The sequence below is a fragment of the Geotrypetes seraphini genome, chromosome 18 (genome assembly GCF_902459505.1).
Source record: "Geotrypetes seraphini chromosome 18, aGeoSer1.1, whole genome shotgun sequence".
In the NCBI taxonomy this organism is placed as follows: domain Eukaryota; kingdom Metazoa; phylum Chordata; class Amphibia; order Gymnophiona; family Dermophiidae; genus Geotrypetes; species Geotrypetes seraphini.
In genome coordinates, this window is record NC_047101.1 from 1,187,606 (window position 1) to 1,203,357 (window position 15,752).

At 47.2% G+C, this 15,752-nt stretch overlaps 1 protein-coding gene across 1 annotated transcript in view; it reads right to left on the bottom strand.

Moving 5' to 3' along the window:
- Positions 1 to 824: 824 nt before the first annotated feature.
- DBN1 (drebrin 1) overlaps positions 825 to 15,752 on the bottom strand; it is a 39,541-nt gene continuing 24,613 nt past the window's right edge. The window contains exons 4-13 of the mRNA XM_033927411.1: positions 12,595 to 12,669; positions 11,407 to 11,553; positions 9,460 to 9,537; positions 8,285 to 8,436; positions 7,309 to 7,375; positions 7,010 to 7,066; positions 6,799 to 6,913; positions 3,424 to 4,142; positions 2,679 to 2,781; positions 825 to 2,211 (exon numbers count right to left, since the gene is read on the bottom strand). Of these exons, the coding sequence (XP_033783302.1) occupies positions 2,114 to 2,211; positions 2,679 to 2,781; positions 3,424 to 4,142; positions 6,799 to 6,913; positions 7,010 to 7,066; positions 7,309 to 7,375; positions 8,285 to 8,436; positions 9,460 to 9,537; positions 11,407 to 11,553; positions 12,595 to 12,669 (1,611 nt within the window). The 3' untranslated portion in view covers positions 825 to 2,113. The remainder of the gene's footprint in view (positions 2,212 to 2,678; positions 2,782 to 3,423; positions 4,143 to 6,798; positions 6,914 to 7,009; positions 7,067 to 7,308; positions 7,376 to 8,284; positions 8,437 to 9,459; positions 9,538 to 11,406; positions 11,554 to 12,594; positions 12,670 to 15,752) is intronic.

The following is a 15,752-nucleotide window of genomic DNA, read 5'->3' on the forward strand; positions in this document are numbered from 1 at the left end:
GGATGAGAGTGGTAAGGGGCAGGACGCTGCTTAGCCCCTACTCAGCCATCATGGCTTTCAGCTCCGAGAGTGGCAGGGGGAGGGGGAAGGGAGGCACTTTGACAGGCGTCCTGCACCCCTTCATCGTCTGTAGCAAACAGGAGAGCATAGCCTGTTTTGAACTCTTTCCTAAATTCCACATTACTGAGCTGATTTGCATGATTTTGCATTGCAGCAGCTCATTAATACTGAATTTAAAGTAAAGTGACTGTTTGTTGTGAAATTTTTGCTTTGTGTATAAAGTATGCAAACACGCCAAAACCTTTGCATTTTGGGGCATATAGGTAGGGGGTGAAGGAAAATCCTGTCTTTTAATAAGAATGTGTCGTTTGGGCTGGGAGCAGTGCTGAGGAGATTTGCCAGCACTTGCTTTTAACTCCTAACTCCAGCCGACCTCTATTTTGTCACTCCTCTGTATTTCTCTACCCTCAATTGTCCTGTATGTCTGTTCGATTAAATTGTAAGCTCTGTCAAGCAGGGATCGTCTCTTACATGGTTGGCAGCGCTATAGAAATGAGAAGCAGTAGCAGCACCTCTGGGTTTTATCATGCAAAGCCCCCCTCTAGGCGAGTCTGGCGGTGCCCCTTGTCTTCTCATGTGTACCTTACTGCTGAGCTATCACATACCCCATGAACACTTAAATTTGCTACCAATTTGGCTCCTCTAGCCTCCCTGCTGGAGTCTGCTTCGGGGTTTTACCACTCTCATTCCTTTTCCCTAAACTTTTCATCTCGTATCTCTTTCCATCAGGGTGAGGGAACTTGAAAATTACACTCTCATTTAAGGCTGGTTTCTTTTGGATTCCTTTATTAACACACATGAGCACAGATTATTACATAAATTTGTGCTTTTGAAAACAAGGTACCGTACATGAGAAAGGGAAGGAAGCAACCAGCACTTGAGAGAAGGGAGGGAGTGCACAGAGAATTCTCTAGAAGCACCAGAGAAGGGACTTTATGGATATTAGAGGGAAGTTAAATTAAGAAGAATGTGATAATCCAAAGGCATCCAATTCTCAGAGGGCTGCACCCCAACACCTGGAGCCCCTGACTCGGAATAGGGCATAAGGTCCTCCAGCCAGGCAGGAAAGCTCCAGACCCTGTTCTATGGACACTGGCTAAAGGTTGCCACATCTGTCTCTGCGAGTTCGAGAAAATGTGCTCCACAACGGAGGTTCAGGTTTTAATCACTCTGTGATATGGATGTCAAAATGGCTCTCAATAGTTCTAGAATTTTTCTTCCCAAACATTTAACTTTTCAAGAAGATAAAAACGGAATTCCAGTTCAGAAGGACCCAGGGATGGAAAACTCTCTTCTACAACTGCAGAACTCTAGAGATATGCGTTATCTTCTCCTGTGAGCTGATTTGCTCTGAAATGGGACCTCTCGCCATCTCTACTGATCACTCCGAGCCCCAAAGCCTGGTCATCCAGTTTCCTGACTCTAAGCTGACTGAGGATGCAGAGAGCAGGAAAGAGGGAATCCTTTCTGTGTGCTGGAGTATATACCATGGAGCTGGGCTCACACATAATTAATTATTGCCATAGTTTCAAATTCCTGCAAAATCTTCAAAAACCTAAGAATTACAAGCCAAGATACAATGAAAAAAGGATAAGCTCTGCTTCCACCCAGTCTAAACACTCCATCCAATAATGAACGAGTCCTAGGCAGTCACGCATGATGGAGGAAACGTCTTTACACTAACACAGTCCCAGACCAAGTTCAGGGAAGGGTAGGTGCTAGAAGATTGTGTTAACCTGTAAAAAATTCTAAAGGAAGTGCGGAGGGCATTAGCAGTTCTAAGAATAGAGAGACCAAGGAAGGAGGGGCACAGCAAGGGACAGGTGGAGACAGAGAAAATAGAGGGATATCTGAGAGAGAGACAAAAAGGGCATCTCTTCTCCCTCAGAAATGGGATGACTCATGCTTCTGAGCCAAAGAGCAGCCAGGGAGCACCACAGCTCTGTGGCAGGGCCAGGGGCCTCCTCATGAGTAGGCATCGTCGTCATCATCTCAGTGATTTCTGGTGGCTTTATGAAAGCTTCAGGCATTCTCACAGGTAGCTGCTGGGAGACTAAGCACGTTCACCAAAGCCACCTTCTTCCTCCTCCTCTTCTTCCTCCTCCTCCTCATCCATGACAGGATCAGCGTCCCAACATGTGATATCAATTTCTGTCAATAGAAGACCAACTTTAGGAAGCCGAAGTCTTGTATAGGATGGATAAGGATTTATTCAAGTACTACATGCAACAACATGGTCTATGACCTAATGAACCATCAAGTGATCTACATAATTCAGCATCCTCAACTGCTCAAACATCATATCTAGTCATGCAACTCCACCCCCTCCCAAAAAAATGGTTACACAAAACCAGAAATATTTCTTCCTAATTGATGAAGAGGATGGTGGAAGAGCGAGGGTGATGACCACAGATGTGCTTGATGTTAAGACAGAAACAAAAGAAGGATTTCCAGGATCTAATTCCATCCCACTTGTCAACCAACTGAGCTCAAAGACACACATACACACCTCTTTATCCCAAAAACACACAGAAACCAGAAAGGAAGTTAAGACAGTTGCTGGGGCAGAAGGGGGTAAAAGCCAGCACATTCAGGCAGTCTCATAGCAACACACTTACCAGGAGGGGTGCTGTAGAACACTGGAGGGGGGGCTTTAGCAGACTGGTCCTCTGACTGGGCAAATTCTTCATCCTGCGATTGGCTAAAATATCCCTCACTGGTCTGGAACAGGATGTCAAAGTTTACTCTAAGAGACTGGACTTCAAAACTCAATGAGCAGTTTCTGTCTGCGTGTGAGCAAGCTAAATGTTAAATACAGAGGGAAACAGGTCCCTTTCACAGTGAACATGAGCCTAGAGGGACAGGTAACATAAAAGGAGACAACCCCATCCCAGTGTGGGACAAGGAGCTCAGAGGGAGGGGTGAGAGGAAGGCTGACAAACCCTCCTCACTCCCAGTGTGGGACAGGGAACTCAGAAGAAAGGATACAGCCTCACCTCCCAGTGTGGAACACAGAATTGGAGGACCAAGGAGACAATCTCACCCCCCAAGTGCAGGACAAGGAGCTTAGGAAGAGACCAACAGCCCCTCTCCCAGTGTGGGACAGGAAGTCGAGATGGAGGTTTCAACTGGAAGGGAGACAGCCCCTCAGTGTGGAATAGGGAGCTTGGTGAGAGGACAAGACATAGGGAGACAATCTCTTCTCCCAGTGTGGGATAGGGAACTTGGAGGGAGTGGCAAGAGGCAGAGACAGCCCCTTCTGAGAACTTAAGGGGGGGTAGGAGATTAGAGGATAGGAAAACACTTCCCCACCACATTGAACTGTATTGTTTTTGGGACTTCTGCTTGGGGTTTCAGTCTCACCTGTGTTCCTTCCTTCTGAGGTGTCTCCCCATTGGTCACTGAATGTCCTTCTTCCAATTCAACAAGCAATCCTGTGGCATTCTGGTCACTGGAGGCCTCCTGCAGAGCATGCTGGTAACTTAGTGTCATCTGGTGAGGTCCTTCAATATCAATCATGCTTTGTGGCTCATCATCGGGGTCCATGTCACAGAAGGTAGCTGGAGGCTCAGGCAGAATGCTCTCATCCATTATGCTACCAGCAGCGGGCATGAGCTCTATTGAGCCACTGGCATTGGAGAGCTCAAAGGTGTCACATGCAGTAGCCTGCATAGGTTCAACAGCACCCAAACATTCTCCCATTTCCAGAAGCATATCTGCTTGTTGGTCCTCATACGACTGTGCTAGTGGTAGACGCTCTGACTCCCAGGTTCCATCACTCTGCCAAAGATCCAGAAGATTTACTGTTTCTGGCTCTGCTGGTGGCGATATTACCCTAGATACTGAAGGCGTCTCCTGCTGGTCAACATTGTTTTGCTCACTGTCTGCTGCAGGAAACGGCGCTGCTTCCAGACACAAGAGGTCATCAATCTGTGCTGCTTGGTGGTCCTTGGCCCAGCCTGCATCCTGACTGGGGAAAGGCTCCTCCTTCATAGTCACATTGTCTTTCACTGACTTCACTTCCTCATGCGAGTCATTCCATGGATTCTCCATTGGCTTCTGAGGGACAAAGTCTTCAAAACCTACAAAAACAAGCCCAACACAGTGAGTGCTGTGGGAGTCCCATTCTCCCTGTTGGCTTAGTACGATGCAGTTCCTTCTTTCCCCCTCCCACCACAGCTGCTAATTAGTGTTGCCTGATTCAGGGAAAAAATTTTCCATTCGATTTGGCCTGCTGAATTCAGTTTTTGATTACATTCAATTCACTTTTCTTGCCCAATCAGGCATTTGTTTTATAGCTTTTTCACCCATCCCACCCCTTTTTCCCCTCTTTAAACCCACACTGTCGCTGTGGTGTAAACAAAATAAATAAAAAAAGACTTTTCCTCTCTCTGTTAGGTCCTAGCTTATGCTCGCTGTCTTAACACCAGCCCTGTCAGGAGACACATTTCAAATCTAACATATTGTAATCACAAAATAAAATGATTTTTCTCTGCCTTCCACTGTCATATCCAACATTTCTTTCTTTCCCACTGTCTACCATCTCTCTCTCTTCCTGCCTTGTGCCCTGGGTCAAACCTTTCTGTTCCCCTCCATGCAGTATTTCTCCCTTCCTCCCCTCCATTATCATGTGCAACATACCTTTCTCTCTCCCCATGAACCATTTCTTCCTGCCCTGCACCCTATGTCCAACATTTCTCCCTCTCTTTTCTCCATGCATGTCTCCCTCCCCTCCACCATATGCAGGATATCTCCCTCTCACTTCTTTCTACCTCTTTGTCTCACCTCTCCCTTCCTCTCCTCTCTCCCCTCCCACCCATCCCCCTGTGCAGCAGCTTTCCATTCCATCCTACTGGCCCTTCCACTGTGAGACCTGACATAACTTCTGGCCTCCCAAAGCAGTAGTAGTTGTGGAAGTGGCTGGCCTTGAAGAGGCAGCATTGTGAACAGGCTGATTGCGGCCTGCCTCGCCAGGGGTTCCCCTCTGCTGCATCATTAGTGACATCACTGATGATGCAGTAGAGGGAAGGCCCCGGTGGGGCATGTTGTGAGCAGCCCGTTCAGAGCGCTGCCTCTGCTGACCGGCCACCATCAATAGGAGGCCTGGAGGTATGTCAGATCTCAGTGGAGGGTGGGGGGGGGGGGTTGGTCACTGAATCGGATATATGCAAAATGTTCAGACATTACATTACATTACACTACATTAGAGATTTCTATTCCGCCATTACCTCGTGGTTCAAGGCGGATTACAAAAGAGTTATAGAAGGTGGGTTACAAAAGAAGATCATTGGTCATTTCTTGTGAAGGTAAAGAGTAGATCAGGTAGTATCGGTGAGTCAGGAAGAAGATGGGAAGAAGGAAGGTACTTGTGGTGTTAGGACTTTTTCAGGGATTTCTTGAAAAGTATAGTTTTTTTTTCTTTTCTCAAAATGAATCAGCGAATCAGGCAGCATTTTAGCATTTGCTCACACCAAGTTTTGCCTGCAACCTTATCAAACTAGTACAGTTGTTCAACCGAAAGGAAATGCTGGAATGAGGGGGACAGACTCAGGAGTAACTTCAGAAAATACCCCCTTTTTCATGGAAAGGGCGGTACATTGGATCTCAAAGAGAGAAGAAGGCACAGGCAGACTGCCTTCACTTTTGCAGGTTCCCTTCTCTTTCATTAGAGAAGAGGTACAGAAATGTAGTACGTTTTAAATTGCAATTCCCACACCTCACCCAAAGACAGAGGCCAATGCACACAAAGAGGGGATGAGCAGCCTCCCATTTCTTCTACAAAGTACCAAAAGATGATTCCTGAGAGGAAGTGGATTAAGCTTCAGTCTTTTTAAATTGAGAGCAAACACGTTCTTTATTGGCTCAAAGCCACTTAATCTCTCACATGAGATCTACAGATTACTGGCCCAAACGTAGAATTGTTTTACATCCCAACATAGCTTCCAAAGCCTCAGCCAATCAGCCAGTGATTCCACCTGCACCTTCTTGATATGGTTACAATGTTCTTTCAGCTTAATTTTGGAGGTGCTCTACCCAGGGAGTGAGTTTATTCACATAGGACTGAATGTGCTATTTTCTGGGGGGGGGGAATCTGAAGTCCAGGGCCACTTTGTACCCAAATGCCAGAGGCAAAGAAATCTAAGTCAACAGTAAAAAAATCAGACTTTATCTTGAGGCAGAGTTAGGAAATTGATCCCCCTCCCCACAAATCAATTTTGATACAACTATATAAAACACAAGAAGATTTGTGTAGATGGAACACCAACCAGAGCAGCAGGTGTGTTGTGGGCTTGGTATCTGTGGAAGGCAAAGGGTACATCGCAGGCTACAAGTGCTACTTAAAACCGAGCTTATCCTGCCTCATTTCTACCAGCAGTAAGAAAACTGGCCACGGTGGAGAGCGGACGAGGGTCTGACTCAGCATGACTTTTCTCACACGTCTGAGCTCATGGTGCTCCTTCCCAGAGGGGGTGAGAGGGTGTCCACCCTGGGCGCCGTCTTAGTGGGGGCTCTGTCACCCGTGCCTCTAACTCTTCACCGGAGATGCTGCTTGCGCCAGCTTTGGCTCTCTCAGGTCGAGGGACCAGGAAATTACCTCAGGCCAATGCAGGCAGAAGGATGGAGATGCTGCTCTCACTGGAGGGAGGGGGGGGGAGAGGGAAGGCACCACTGCCCCGAGCATCTCCTATCCTCGCTATGCCACTGCTCCTTCCATAGCCCCAAGGAGTATACACTCACCTGTTCTGTGATTCCCAAAGGCACTGCTCTCAGGCTCTGTGAATAAGATTCTCTCCTGCTGTCTGAAAAACTCCAGTGGATTCTCTGTGCGCAAGGCAATGATAGCAGCGGCTTCCTGTGAAAGGGAAAGGTGAGAGGACCCATGAGAAGACACCTATGCTACATCCAGAGACTCCCACTCAGATGCCAGAGCTCATTAGAAGTGACTGACCTCCACTTCAGATTCAGCTCGCCTCGACTGATCATCCTCATCTTCCCTCTGCTCCGTCTGCAGAGGAATCCAAATATGAGTCATCCATACCTCCAAGCCACACCCAAGTCCCCCATCACAGCAAGAAGTCAAACCGCCTAGCATCACACCTTTAACCCTGTACATGAACTATCAATTAACTTATTAACCTTTGTAGCAAGTGCCCAACATATATGACATTCAAATAAGAGAGGGAAACATTTCCAAGTCAGGAAGGGACATCAATACCTTGGAGCCAGGTAGAGAGGATAAATACTTACGAAAATGGACTGTTCTTTCACTCTGTGCTCTGCTTCCTCAGCTTCCAAGTGCTGCTGTTGCTGCCGCCTGACAAAAGGGAAGAGATATAAGAGGGACAGACCCTTCCTGAGCTCCCCCACCTCCTCCCAGTAGACAGAAGGACAACCCACCTCTGGGCTTCCAAGGGAGATCCCACCCCTTCAACCCAGAAGACAGAGGAACAGCCTGCTCCCTGTCTTCCCTCCTCCCCAGTAGATAGAGGGTCATCCCTCTCTCTTATCTTCCCCTTCCCCACAGCAGATAGGACACCTTCTGACCTCCTCACATACCACAGCAGGCAGAGGAACAAGGCTCCTTCCTTGTAGCAGTTAGAAGAACAGCCCTCACCTTGACCTCCCTCTTCTCCCAGAAGGATGGCCTACTTAATGACCTTCCTCTCGCCCTTCTCAATTAGAAAGAGGGCAGCCCAGTCCTTATCCTCTCCCCTCTTCCCCAGCAGATAGAGAGACATGCCCACCCCATCCCCCTTCCTGTAGCAGTTAAAGGAATGGCCCTCACCTAGACCTCCCTCTTCTTCCAGAAGACAAAGGGACAGCCAGACAAAGGAAGAGACGGCTCACACACTGAGCTTCCCGTTTTACCACCCAACAAGCAAAGAGGGATGTCCATACGACAGTCTTCCCACTTTACCCCTCCAAAGCAAAGGGAGAGCCTATGTACCAACCCCTCCCCAGGAAAGCAGAGGGAAAGTGTGTAAATTCCTGCCCCAGGAAACTGAAAGAAGAACTCCAGACACCAAGGGACAGGCCATCCCCTAACCATGCAAATTAAAAGAGTGACCATCCCCAGGTGACTCAGCCTGAGTTGTATATGAACCACTGCTGACTCTCCTCCTCCACCTCTCCTAGGAGGCTGAGAGGTGAAGGTGGATGAAGAGCCCAAAACACTGATCCCATTAGCGAACGTTTGGCCTCAGCAGGGCACTGACTTTACTACCTGTGTTCTTCAATCTGTTGCTCTCTTTCCAGATAGCGTTTCTCTCGATCCTCTTGTTCCTGTCGCTCCAGTTCCATCCTTTCCTGTTCAAACTTCAGCCTTTCCTCCAATGCTTTCCTCTTCTCCTCCTCTTTTCTCTGTTCCTCTTCTTTCTGCAGAAATAAGAAACAGGAGCAGGGCCAAAGGTGAAAACAGGCCTGTGCTTTCCCCAGCACAATCAGGAAAGTCCTTACCTTACAGACAATTACTGCTATCCATCCTTGAGAAGGAAACCTATCTCCTAAAATGCAACTGTCCCATGAGGAGTATTCTCCACCCCCCCCACCCCCGCCCAACTCCCACTACTTAGAATGAATACATCGAGCAAGAGCTGGATCTTGGCACAGTCTCCTGGGGTGGGGGGACTCAGTATGAAGTGAGTTGTTTCTCTCCTGGGGTGGGGGTCTCAGTATGAAGTGAGTTGTTTTTCTCTGGGAGTGGGGTAGGGGTCTCAGTATGAAGTGAGTTGTTTCTCTCTTGGGGTGGGGGGTCTCAGTATGAAGTGAGTTGTTTCTCTCCGGGAGTGGGGTAGGGGTCTCAGTATGAAGTGAGTTGTTTCTCTCCTGGGGAGGGGGTCTCAGTATGAAGTGAGTTGTTTCTCTCCGGGAGTGGGGTAGGGGTCTCAGTATGAAGTGAGTTGTTTCTCTCTTGGGGTGGGGGGTCTCAGTATGAAGTGAGTTGTTTTTCTCTGGGAGTGGGGTAGGGGTCTCAGTATGAAGTGAGTTGTTTCTCTCCTGGGGAGGGGGTCTCAGTATGAAGTGAGTTGTTTCTCTCCGGGAGTGGGGTAGGGGTCTCAGTATGAAGTGAGTTGTTTCTCTCTGGGAGTTGGGGGGGGGGGTCTCAGTATGAAGTGAGTTCTTTCTCTCCGGGAGTGGGGGGGGGGGGTCTCAGTATGAATTGAGTTGTTTCTCTCTGGGAGTGGGGGAGTCTCAGTATATGGTGAGAGCAATACTTTGGCAGACTTTTGGAGGGAGGGAGAGGAGGTGGAATTTGAATACAAGACACTTAGGATGTGTAAGGGAGAGTAGATGGCATGGAGTGGCCAACTGAATGGGCTGTAAGTCTTTGATCTGCCTTCATTTCTCTCCGTGTCTATGTTCTTGGAATGATGAAGGGGTGTCGGGGTGTCTCTGTACCTTGGCCTGCTCCCAGAACAGCTCCCTATTAATGCGTTTCATTTCTATAGCTGCATTTGTCTTCTCATAAGTTGTGCCCTAGAATAAACAGAGGCAGAGAAAATACACAGAGTTCAATTTTTTCTAAATAATGAAAAAGCAATTTCACTTTAAGTACATCTGGCTATAAAGACAGTACGAAAATATCTCTAACATCCTTCTATACAAGAAAGAAACCTCTGACCTGTTTCAAAGCACCATTACAGTTACAGTGGTACCTCGGTTTATGAGTACACCGGTTTGTGAGCAAAACATTCGCAAAATCGGCACCTCAGAAACCGAGCTTGCCCCGATTTGCGAGCGGCGCCCCCCGTGATCCGGCACCCCCTGCTCATGTCGCATCCCCCCCCCCCCGCCGCGATCTGAAATCCCCCAGACCCACCCAAACACGCTTCTTACTTCCATCTGGCCACCGGCACCGGCATGTACTGTGCCCGAAGATCTGCCTCCTCTTCTTTGCTGGGCCTTGAGCATCTGCGCATGCTCAAGGCCTGCGAGTTCACACTCTCTTCGAGATTCTCGGAGATCTCTGACTTTCAGACAGGCGCCTAGTCCACGGTGCTTACCAGAAAGTGGGTGTGGCTAGGGGTGGACCATGGGCGGACCTTGGGCATGTTTTGCAAGTAGGCGCTGGTATTTTGGCCAAGAAAACTCTGGTGATGCCTAAGTCCAATTTAGGTGCCGCTAAGCGTGATTCTGTAAATGGCGCTAACTCATGACAGACATGCACTACGTGTCGTGTTCCTCAGCACCTGTTTTAGGCATCATGTACAGAATCAGGAGCAATGAACCTGCCACACCCAGCTCTAGAACAGCACTGCTTCTACTGCTGGAAAAGATTTAACCCAATCAACTTCCTGCTACTTCAGGAAAGAAACAGTGCACAAAAAACACTTCCAGCAGAAGCGCTGGGGGACTTTTGTCCAAAGGTGGTAAGTAGGATTGCCAATTTCCTCTTAAAAAAAAAAGAGCACATCAGGACCCGCCCTATTCCGCCTCCAGCCCTGCCCTGCCTCCAGCGCCACCCCCAGCCAAACTTCCTGTCTCCTTCCCCGAGGTCTGGAGGGCATCCAGACGTGGCCCAAGCTCAGGGACTTCCAAAACCAGACATGTTGCTGGGTTTTGGAAATCCCTCCGGGCACCCACAGTCCTCTACAATGAGGACATGTCCAGGTTTTCCTAGGGGTATGTAGATGAAGGGCAGGACAATGCTACCTGCCCAGCCCTGTGTTCACATCAGGTTTCTGCTGTACTTTTCTTCTTTCCAGATACAAAAGGAAGCTCAAACCTGCAGCAAAGAGGCCCCTACAACCTTTATCTACTTCCTTAGCTCTGGCCTGAGAAAGTTTGAAATGAGCAGCACAGGAGCACGAGCAGGGAATAGCATTGTTTGGTCTTAGGAATGGATTCCTTTCATTCTAAGCTGAACGCTGACTAAAACTAAGGAGGAAACTGGGAGGGCAGCGTCCAGCGCCTCTCCAAAATCCTAACAAATAAATTATTACAGAACCACACTGAGGGGCTGATTTTATAAGTGGCGCCTGGCGTATCTCAATCATGTTCAGGAGCCACTTAGAGAACTGATACTACCAGCACCTAACGATGAACCAGGGTTTTAAAGGCCTATATTTCTGGTGCTTGGGTTTATCGTAGAATCGCACCTAGCAGCCTACTTAGGTGTGGGGCATCAGTAAATGCCACTAGTCCTGGGAAGCGCCCAGATTTTTCTTTAAATTGGTTTTAATTGGCTTTTAATGGCACCACTTAAAACACGTCAGGCGCTGGAACATTCAGCAACTTTTTTGAGAATCAGACAACGAGTGCGCAGGCGCTGTCCACGTATCCCAGCAGATTCATACTGGAGACATCCTTCAATAAAGAAGCCAAGTGGTAACAAATGACCCTCACCACATTGTTTTCCTTCTCCTCTTCCCGCAACCGCAGCCGCTGCAGCACCGGACTGGCAATGCGAGTTGTACCGTTAGCCAATCGCTGTCCTATGGCATTGGGGTCAATGTCTTCCACACTGCTGGCGTTCACAATGACATCCACGCCCTGAACCCACATAAAGAGAGAGAGAGAGAGAGAAAGTGTGAAAGCAGAACTAGAAGAGGACCCTTATTTATATGGATCTTCTACTGCTGCTTGGAAAGTCCGTCCTCTGTTCCAGAATTAAATCTTACTTCATATGGCTTCTGGTGCAGACTCTGCATTCTTTCATAGCCCTTCCATGGATTGCTTCTAACCTAACAACTGGCGTACAGGATCAGACCAAAGATCCATTAAGCCCAGTATTCTTTTTCCAATCCAGGCCATATATACCTGGTAGGTCTTTAAAAGTCGATCTGGATTCCATATTGCTTTCCCCAAAGGGTTCTTTGTGTCTCAGTTACTGGAGAAAGAGGTGAGAAGGGACAGAAGCGCCACAGTGCATGAGGTCCAAGGGGCCTTGGGATAACGCTGCAATGTGCACACAACCCCCTAATCCTATAAACCTGCACGCTCAGTTCTACAGATAGTCTGCAAATTTGCATGTGAAAGTTATAAAAGTCAGTTGTGGCATAAGCGAGTATAATAATTGGCATTAATGACCAATAAATGGGTTATAATTGATGTTCACAGGGCACATAACTGCTCTTAGTCATAGCGCACAAGTCTGGCTGGGTCGAGGGCATGTCTAGTGCTTCCCCGTCCATCTTTAGAATACAATACTTGAAGTTCTGCGTACCCTGCGTATAATTAGGTGTGCAACTCTGGACTTCTTCTAGTGTGATAAAATTCATACATAGCACACACCATCCCAGCACGTAACTTGGATGATCTAGAGAGAATTACCCCTATGCATGTCCTTCCCAAAAGTGGACCTAAGCATCATTCTATAGATAAGTAGAGAGCGCCAACAGTGGGCACAGACGTGGGCAGAGCCTAGGCACAGTACACACTTACATATCTGGAACAAATAAGACACTTGGCTAAGCCCAGAGGCTAGAGTACCTGCCAGATGCCCTCTAGAATTACCCCACATTTTTCTAGTAGTGGGAAAAGCTAATTCGTTGGAGCAGTGATCTTAATTCTGCAGAACAGCTACTGCCTCACCTGGAAGAACTCCGCAATCTTTGCCACGTGGCTAGCACAGGCGCACTTACGCGCATCGGGCACATCCTCACCCACCTTCAGAGAGGAGAGAAATTAACATAAGTGGATGAAGGACATGAGAAATGGATGAGACAGCATGAATATTATGAATATGAATTTAAAATCATCCATTAAAATACTAGTTGGAAATGGGAGCCACATTGGTCAGGTGGAAATACGTCTAATGATGGCGTGCTACGAAGATGTGGACAAGAACTCATGGACCTGCAACCTAAGAGAGAGGCATGAAAATTCTTGTACACTATCCAAAATCTTCACCATAGGCACCAGCTCTGTGGGGGCTAGAGCACCCCAATATTCTTTCCAGCACTGCCCAGACATCAGAGCTAAAATTTTCAAGATTCACAGCTACAGGAGAAAGCAGGAAGTAAGGCTATGTCTCTGGAATGAGGAAGCAAAGAGTAGACCCAGACATTGAGAGCTGGAAGAGATGGGTTGTGAGGGGAAGAGAGGCTGAGGGAAGAGGCAGTATGGAATATAAAAGGGAGAACAGAGTTGAAGCAAATGCAAGCTGGGGTGAATAATGGGCTGAAGACAGGGAGAGGAACTGTGTGTGGGGCAAAGAAAAATCAAGAACAAGCAAAGAAAAGATCATTCTCAGATTTAGAGAAACATGGTTTGAATCTATCAGCTGCTTCCCACAACTGAGCGAACTCAAGAATCACTGCTAGGAATGTATTATATTGCTAACTGAGCTGGGTCAGTTTTGGGTCTCTGCTCTTTTCTTCCAACCTTGCAGTCACAGGGATTTCATTAGAAGGATGGGGAAAGGGAAACAAATGAGGTTGTGGAAGCTTGGAATTCCATGAACTGGAAATCTTTCTCTTGGCAGCTTTGGTATCGAGAGGGGCTAAGATGAAATGATTGCATTTACTCTCATATGCTGGTTGAAAAGTCCTTAGAAGGCCACATGGCCTAGCTGGAGAGCTAAGCGCATGGAAATGCTGGTTGAAAAGTCCTTAGGCCCAAGCACATAGCATATGCAAGAAGCACATGGCCTGGAGAGGTTGTAGCTTGGTCCAGCGCTGGTCCGAAGGAAGAGGAAAGAGCAAAGAAAGAGACAGAAGCACTGGGATCTTCTGGCTTTATAGATGTGGGGGAGAGGGAGTCAAAACTCAGGGGCAGTCTCTATCTCACATCCAATCATATAGTAGTGCATCACAGAGCAGGGCAGTCTTTAACTCGGTGATGTCATGAGGAGCTTTGGTATCGAGAGGGGCTAAGGTCAGGGGTTGAAATGAATACCACTGTTCTAATTCCTCACAAAAATTAAAAATATTATTCCCCATTATATCCCACAGCAGGTAGAAATGGGCACTGGGCCATGTGAGCCTAAAACAGGAGCAGAGCAACAGCAGCAGTAGGAAGAGGTGGTAGGAGATCACTGACCAAGTTGGAGGGAAGGGGAGTCTCTCAAACTCTGTATTTCTTGGTTTGGCTCCCTGGCATTCCTCGTATTTGCTAAATCCTTGTTCTTGGCTCTTACTAAAACTCTGCAGCCTTCTTCCAGATCTCAACTCGGCTCCCTGAGCAGGATGATTGTTCCTTGGCCACTGGTAGACAACCCAAACATAGTGGGTTCATATGAGTGCATGCTTCTATGCCCTGAGCTGCTGGAATATGTTTTCCCACTCGACATGTAATCTCTGAGGTTTCCATCAACTGACCATAAATTACTTACAATCCCCTCCCTTCGAGTAATAGGAACCAAAAGGCATGACATTTTTTCAGTGGTGGCTCCACTACTTTGGAATACATTCCCAGATCCAGTAAGAGAGGAGAGTAATCTTGACCATTTCAAGGGCCTACTTAAGAGCCATCTATTCAAAGTAGCTTTCAACATTTGACTTTTCACTCTTCAAAAACCTCCAAAGAAACAAGTAGCAATGTTCCCTTTCCTCTTGTTTATCCCATGTTCGGCTTTCTTTCCTATATAATTTGTAGTTCCAACCCAGCTTCCTTTTTGTTTCATGTTTGTCAGTTAGAATTGTCATCCATTAATTACACCAATTATTTGATGTAAATTTTAAAATTTTTTAATTGTCTTGTTATTGGCATTGTTTTTATTTTGGTATGTTTTTGTTTTCCCTATTATATTTTAATTTGTATCTTGCTTAGAAATTAGATAAGAGACTGTATCAAATTTGAATGAAAACTTGAAACTTTGCTGGGCTTCCAGAGCATGTGGCAAATAACAATCTCAGTAAGATTCTACAGGCCGAGGGTGGTCATAGGCCCAGAATCTATGAGTACCAGGGGAAGTGGTGCATTGCAAAAGGGGATGGGGAAAACAGGAATATGCCTGGAGCCAGGAAGAGCAGAGCAGGGAGGGTCAAAGAGAGTCACAATTTGAAGATGAGTTTAACCTACCAAGGTAGAGAAGAGTGAGAAGTGGGAAGGAGTGAAGGGAACAGCAACTGCCTTGGAGTTTGCTGGGGAGTCTGTGTCAATGGGAAATGAGAAGCAGAACAGGCTAAAAATGATTTTGCTGGGTACGGAGAAATTTGTTGTGAGTTTTGAGTTCAGCAGCCCACTCATTTTCAAAAGCCGGCTCTTATGCTCTTCATGGTCTGTCCTTTAAAGAAGGAAAAAAATGATTTTTCACAAGGTCACAAGACCTTATATGCTAAACTTCAACTAGGGGGCAGCAAATGTACAGGAAATGATGTAAGTTATAGAAAAGGTCAAACAGAGAGCCATACTTGAACACACTGAATCTTTTAACACCACTGAGAACCAATACCAGTCTCATTTTCCCCATTGCAGCCACCACCGGAAGCCCCCACACCAACCCCTGCAAACCTGGCTCAATCCAGGACACCCCCCTCCTTCCTAGCAAACCTGTATCACACACATATGCTGACACTTCACACTTCTACAAACCTGAACACCTCCCACACAACCCCCCTTCAAACCTGCATCCCCTGACTTAAAAAAAAAGGGGTGGGTGGTAACTACACAGAGCAACCAAAACAGGGGCTTTCAGTTCCGGCCAAAATTGAATTTGTGGCCAAAATTCAGCTGGAACTGAAGCCAAAAGTGTAGCTACCTCTCCACCCACCCCCCAAAAAATCTACCCATCAACTCCACCCTCCTCC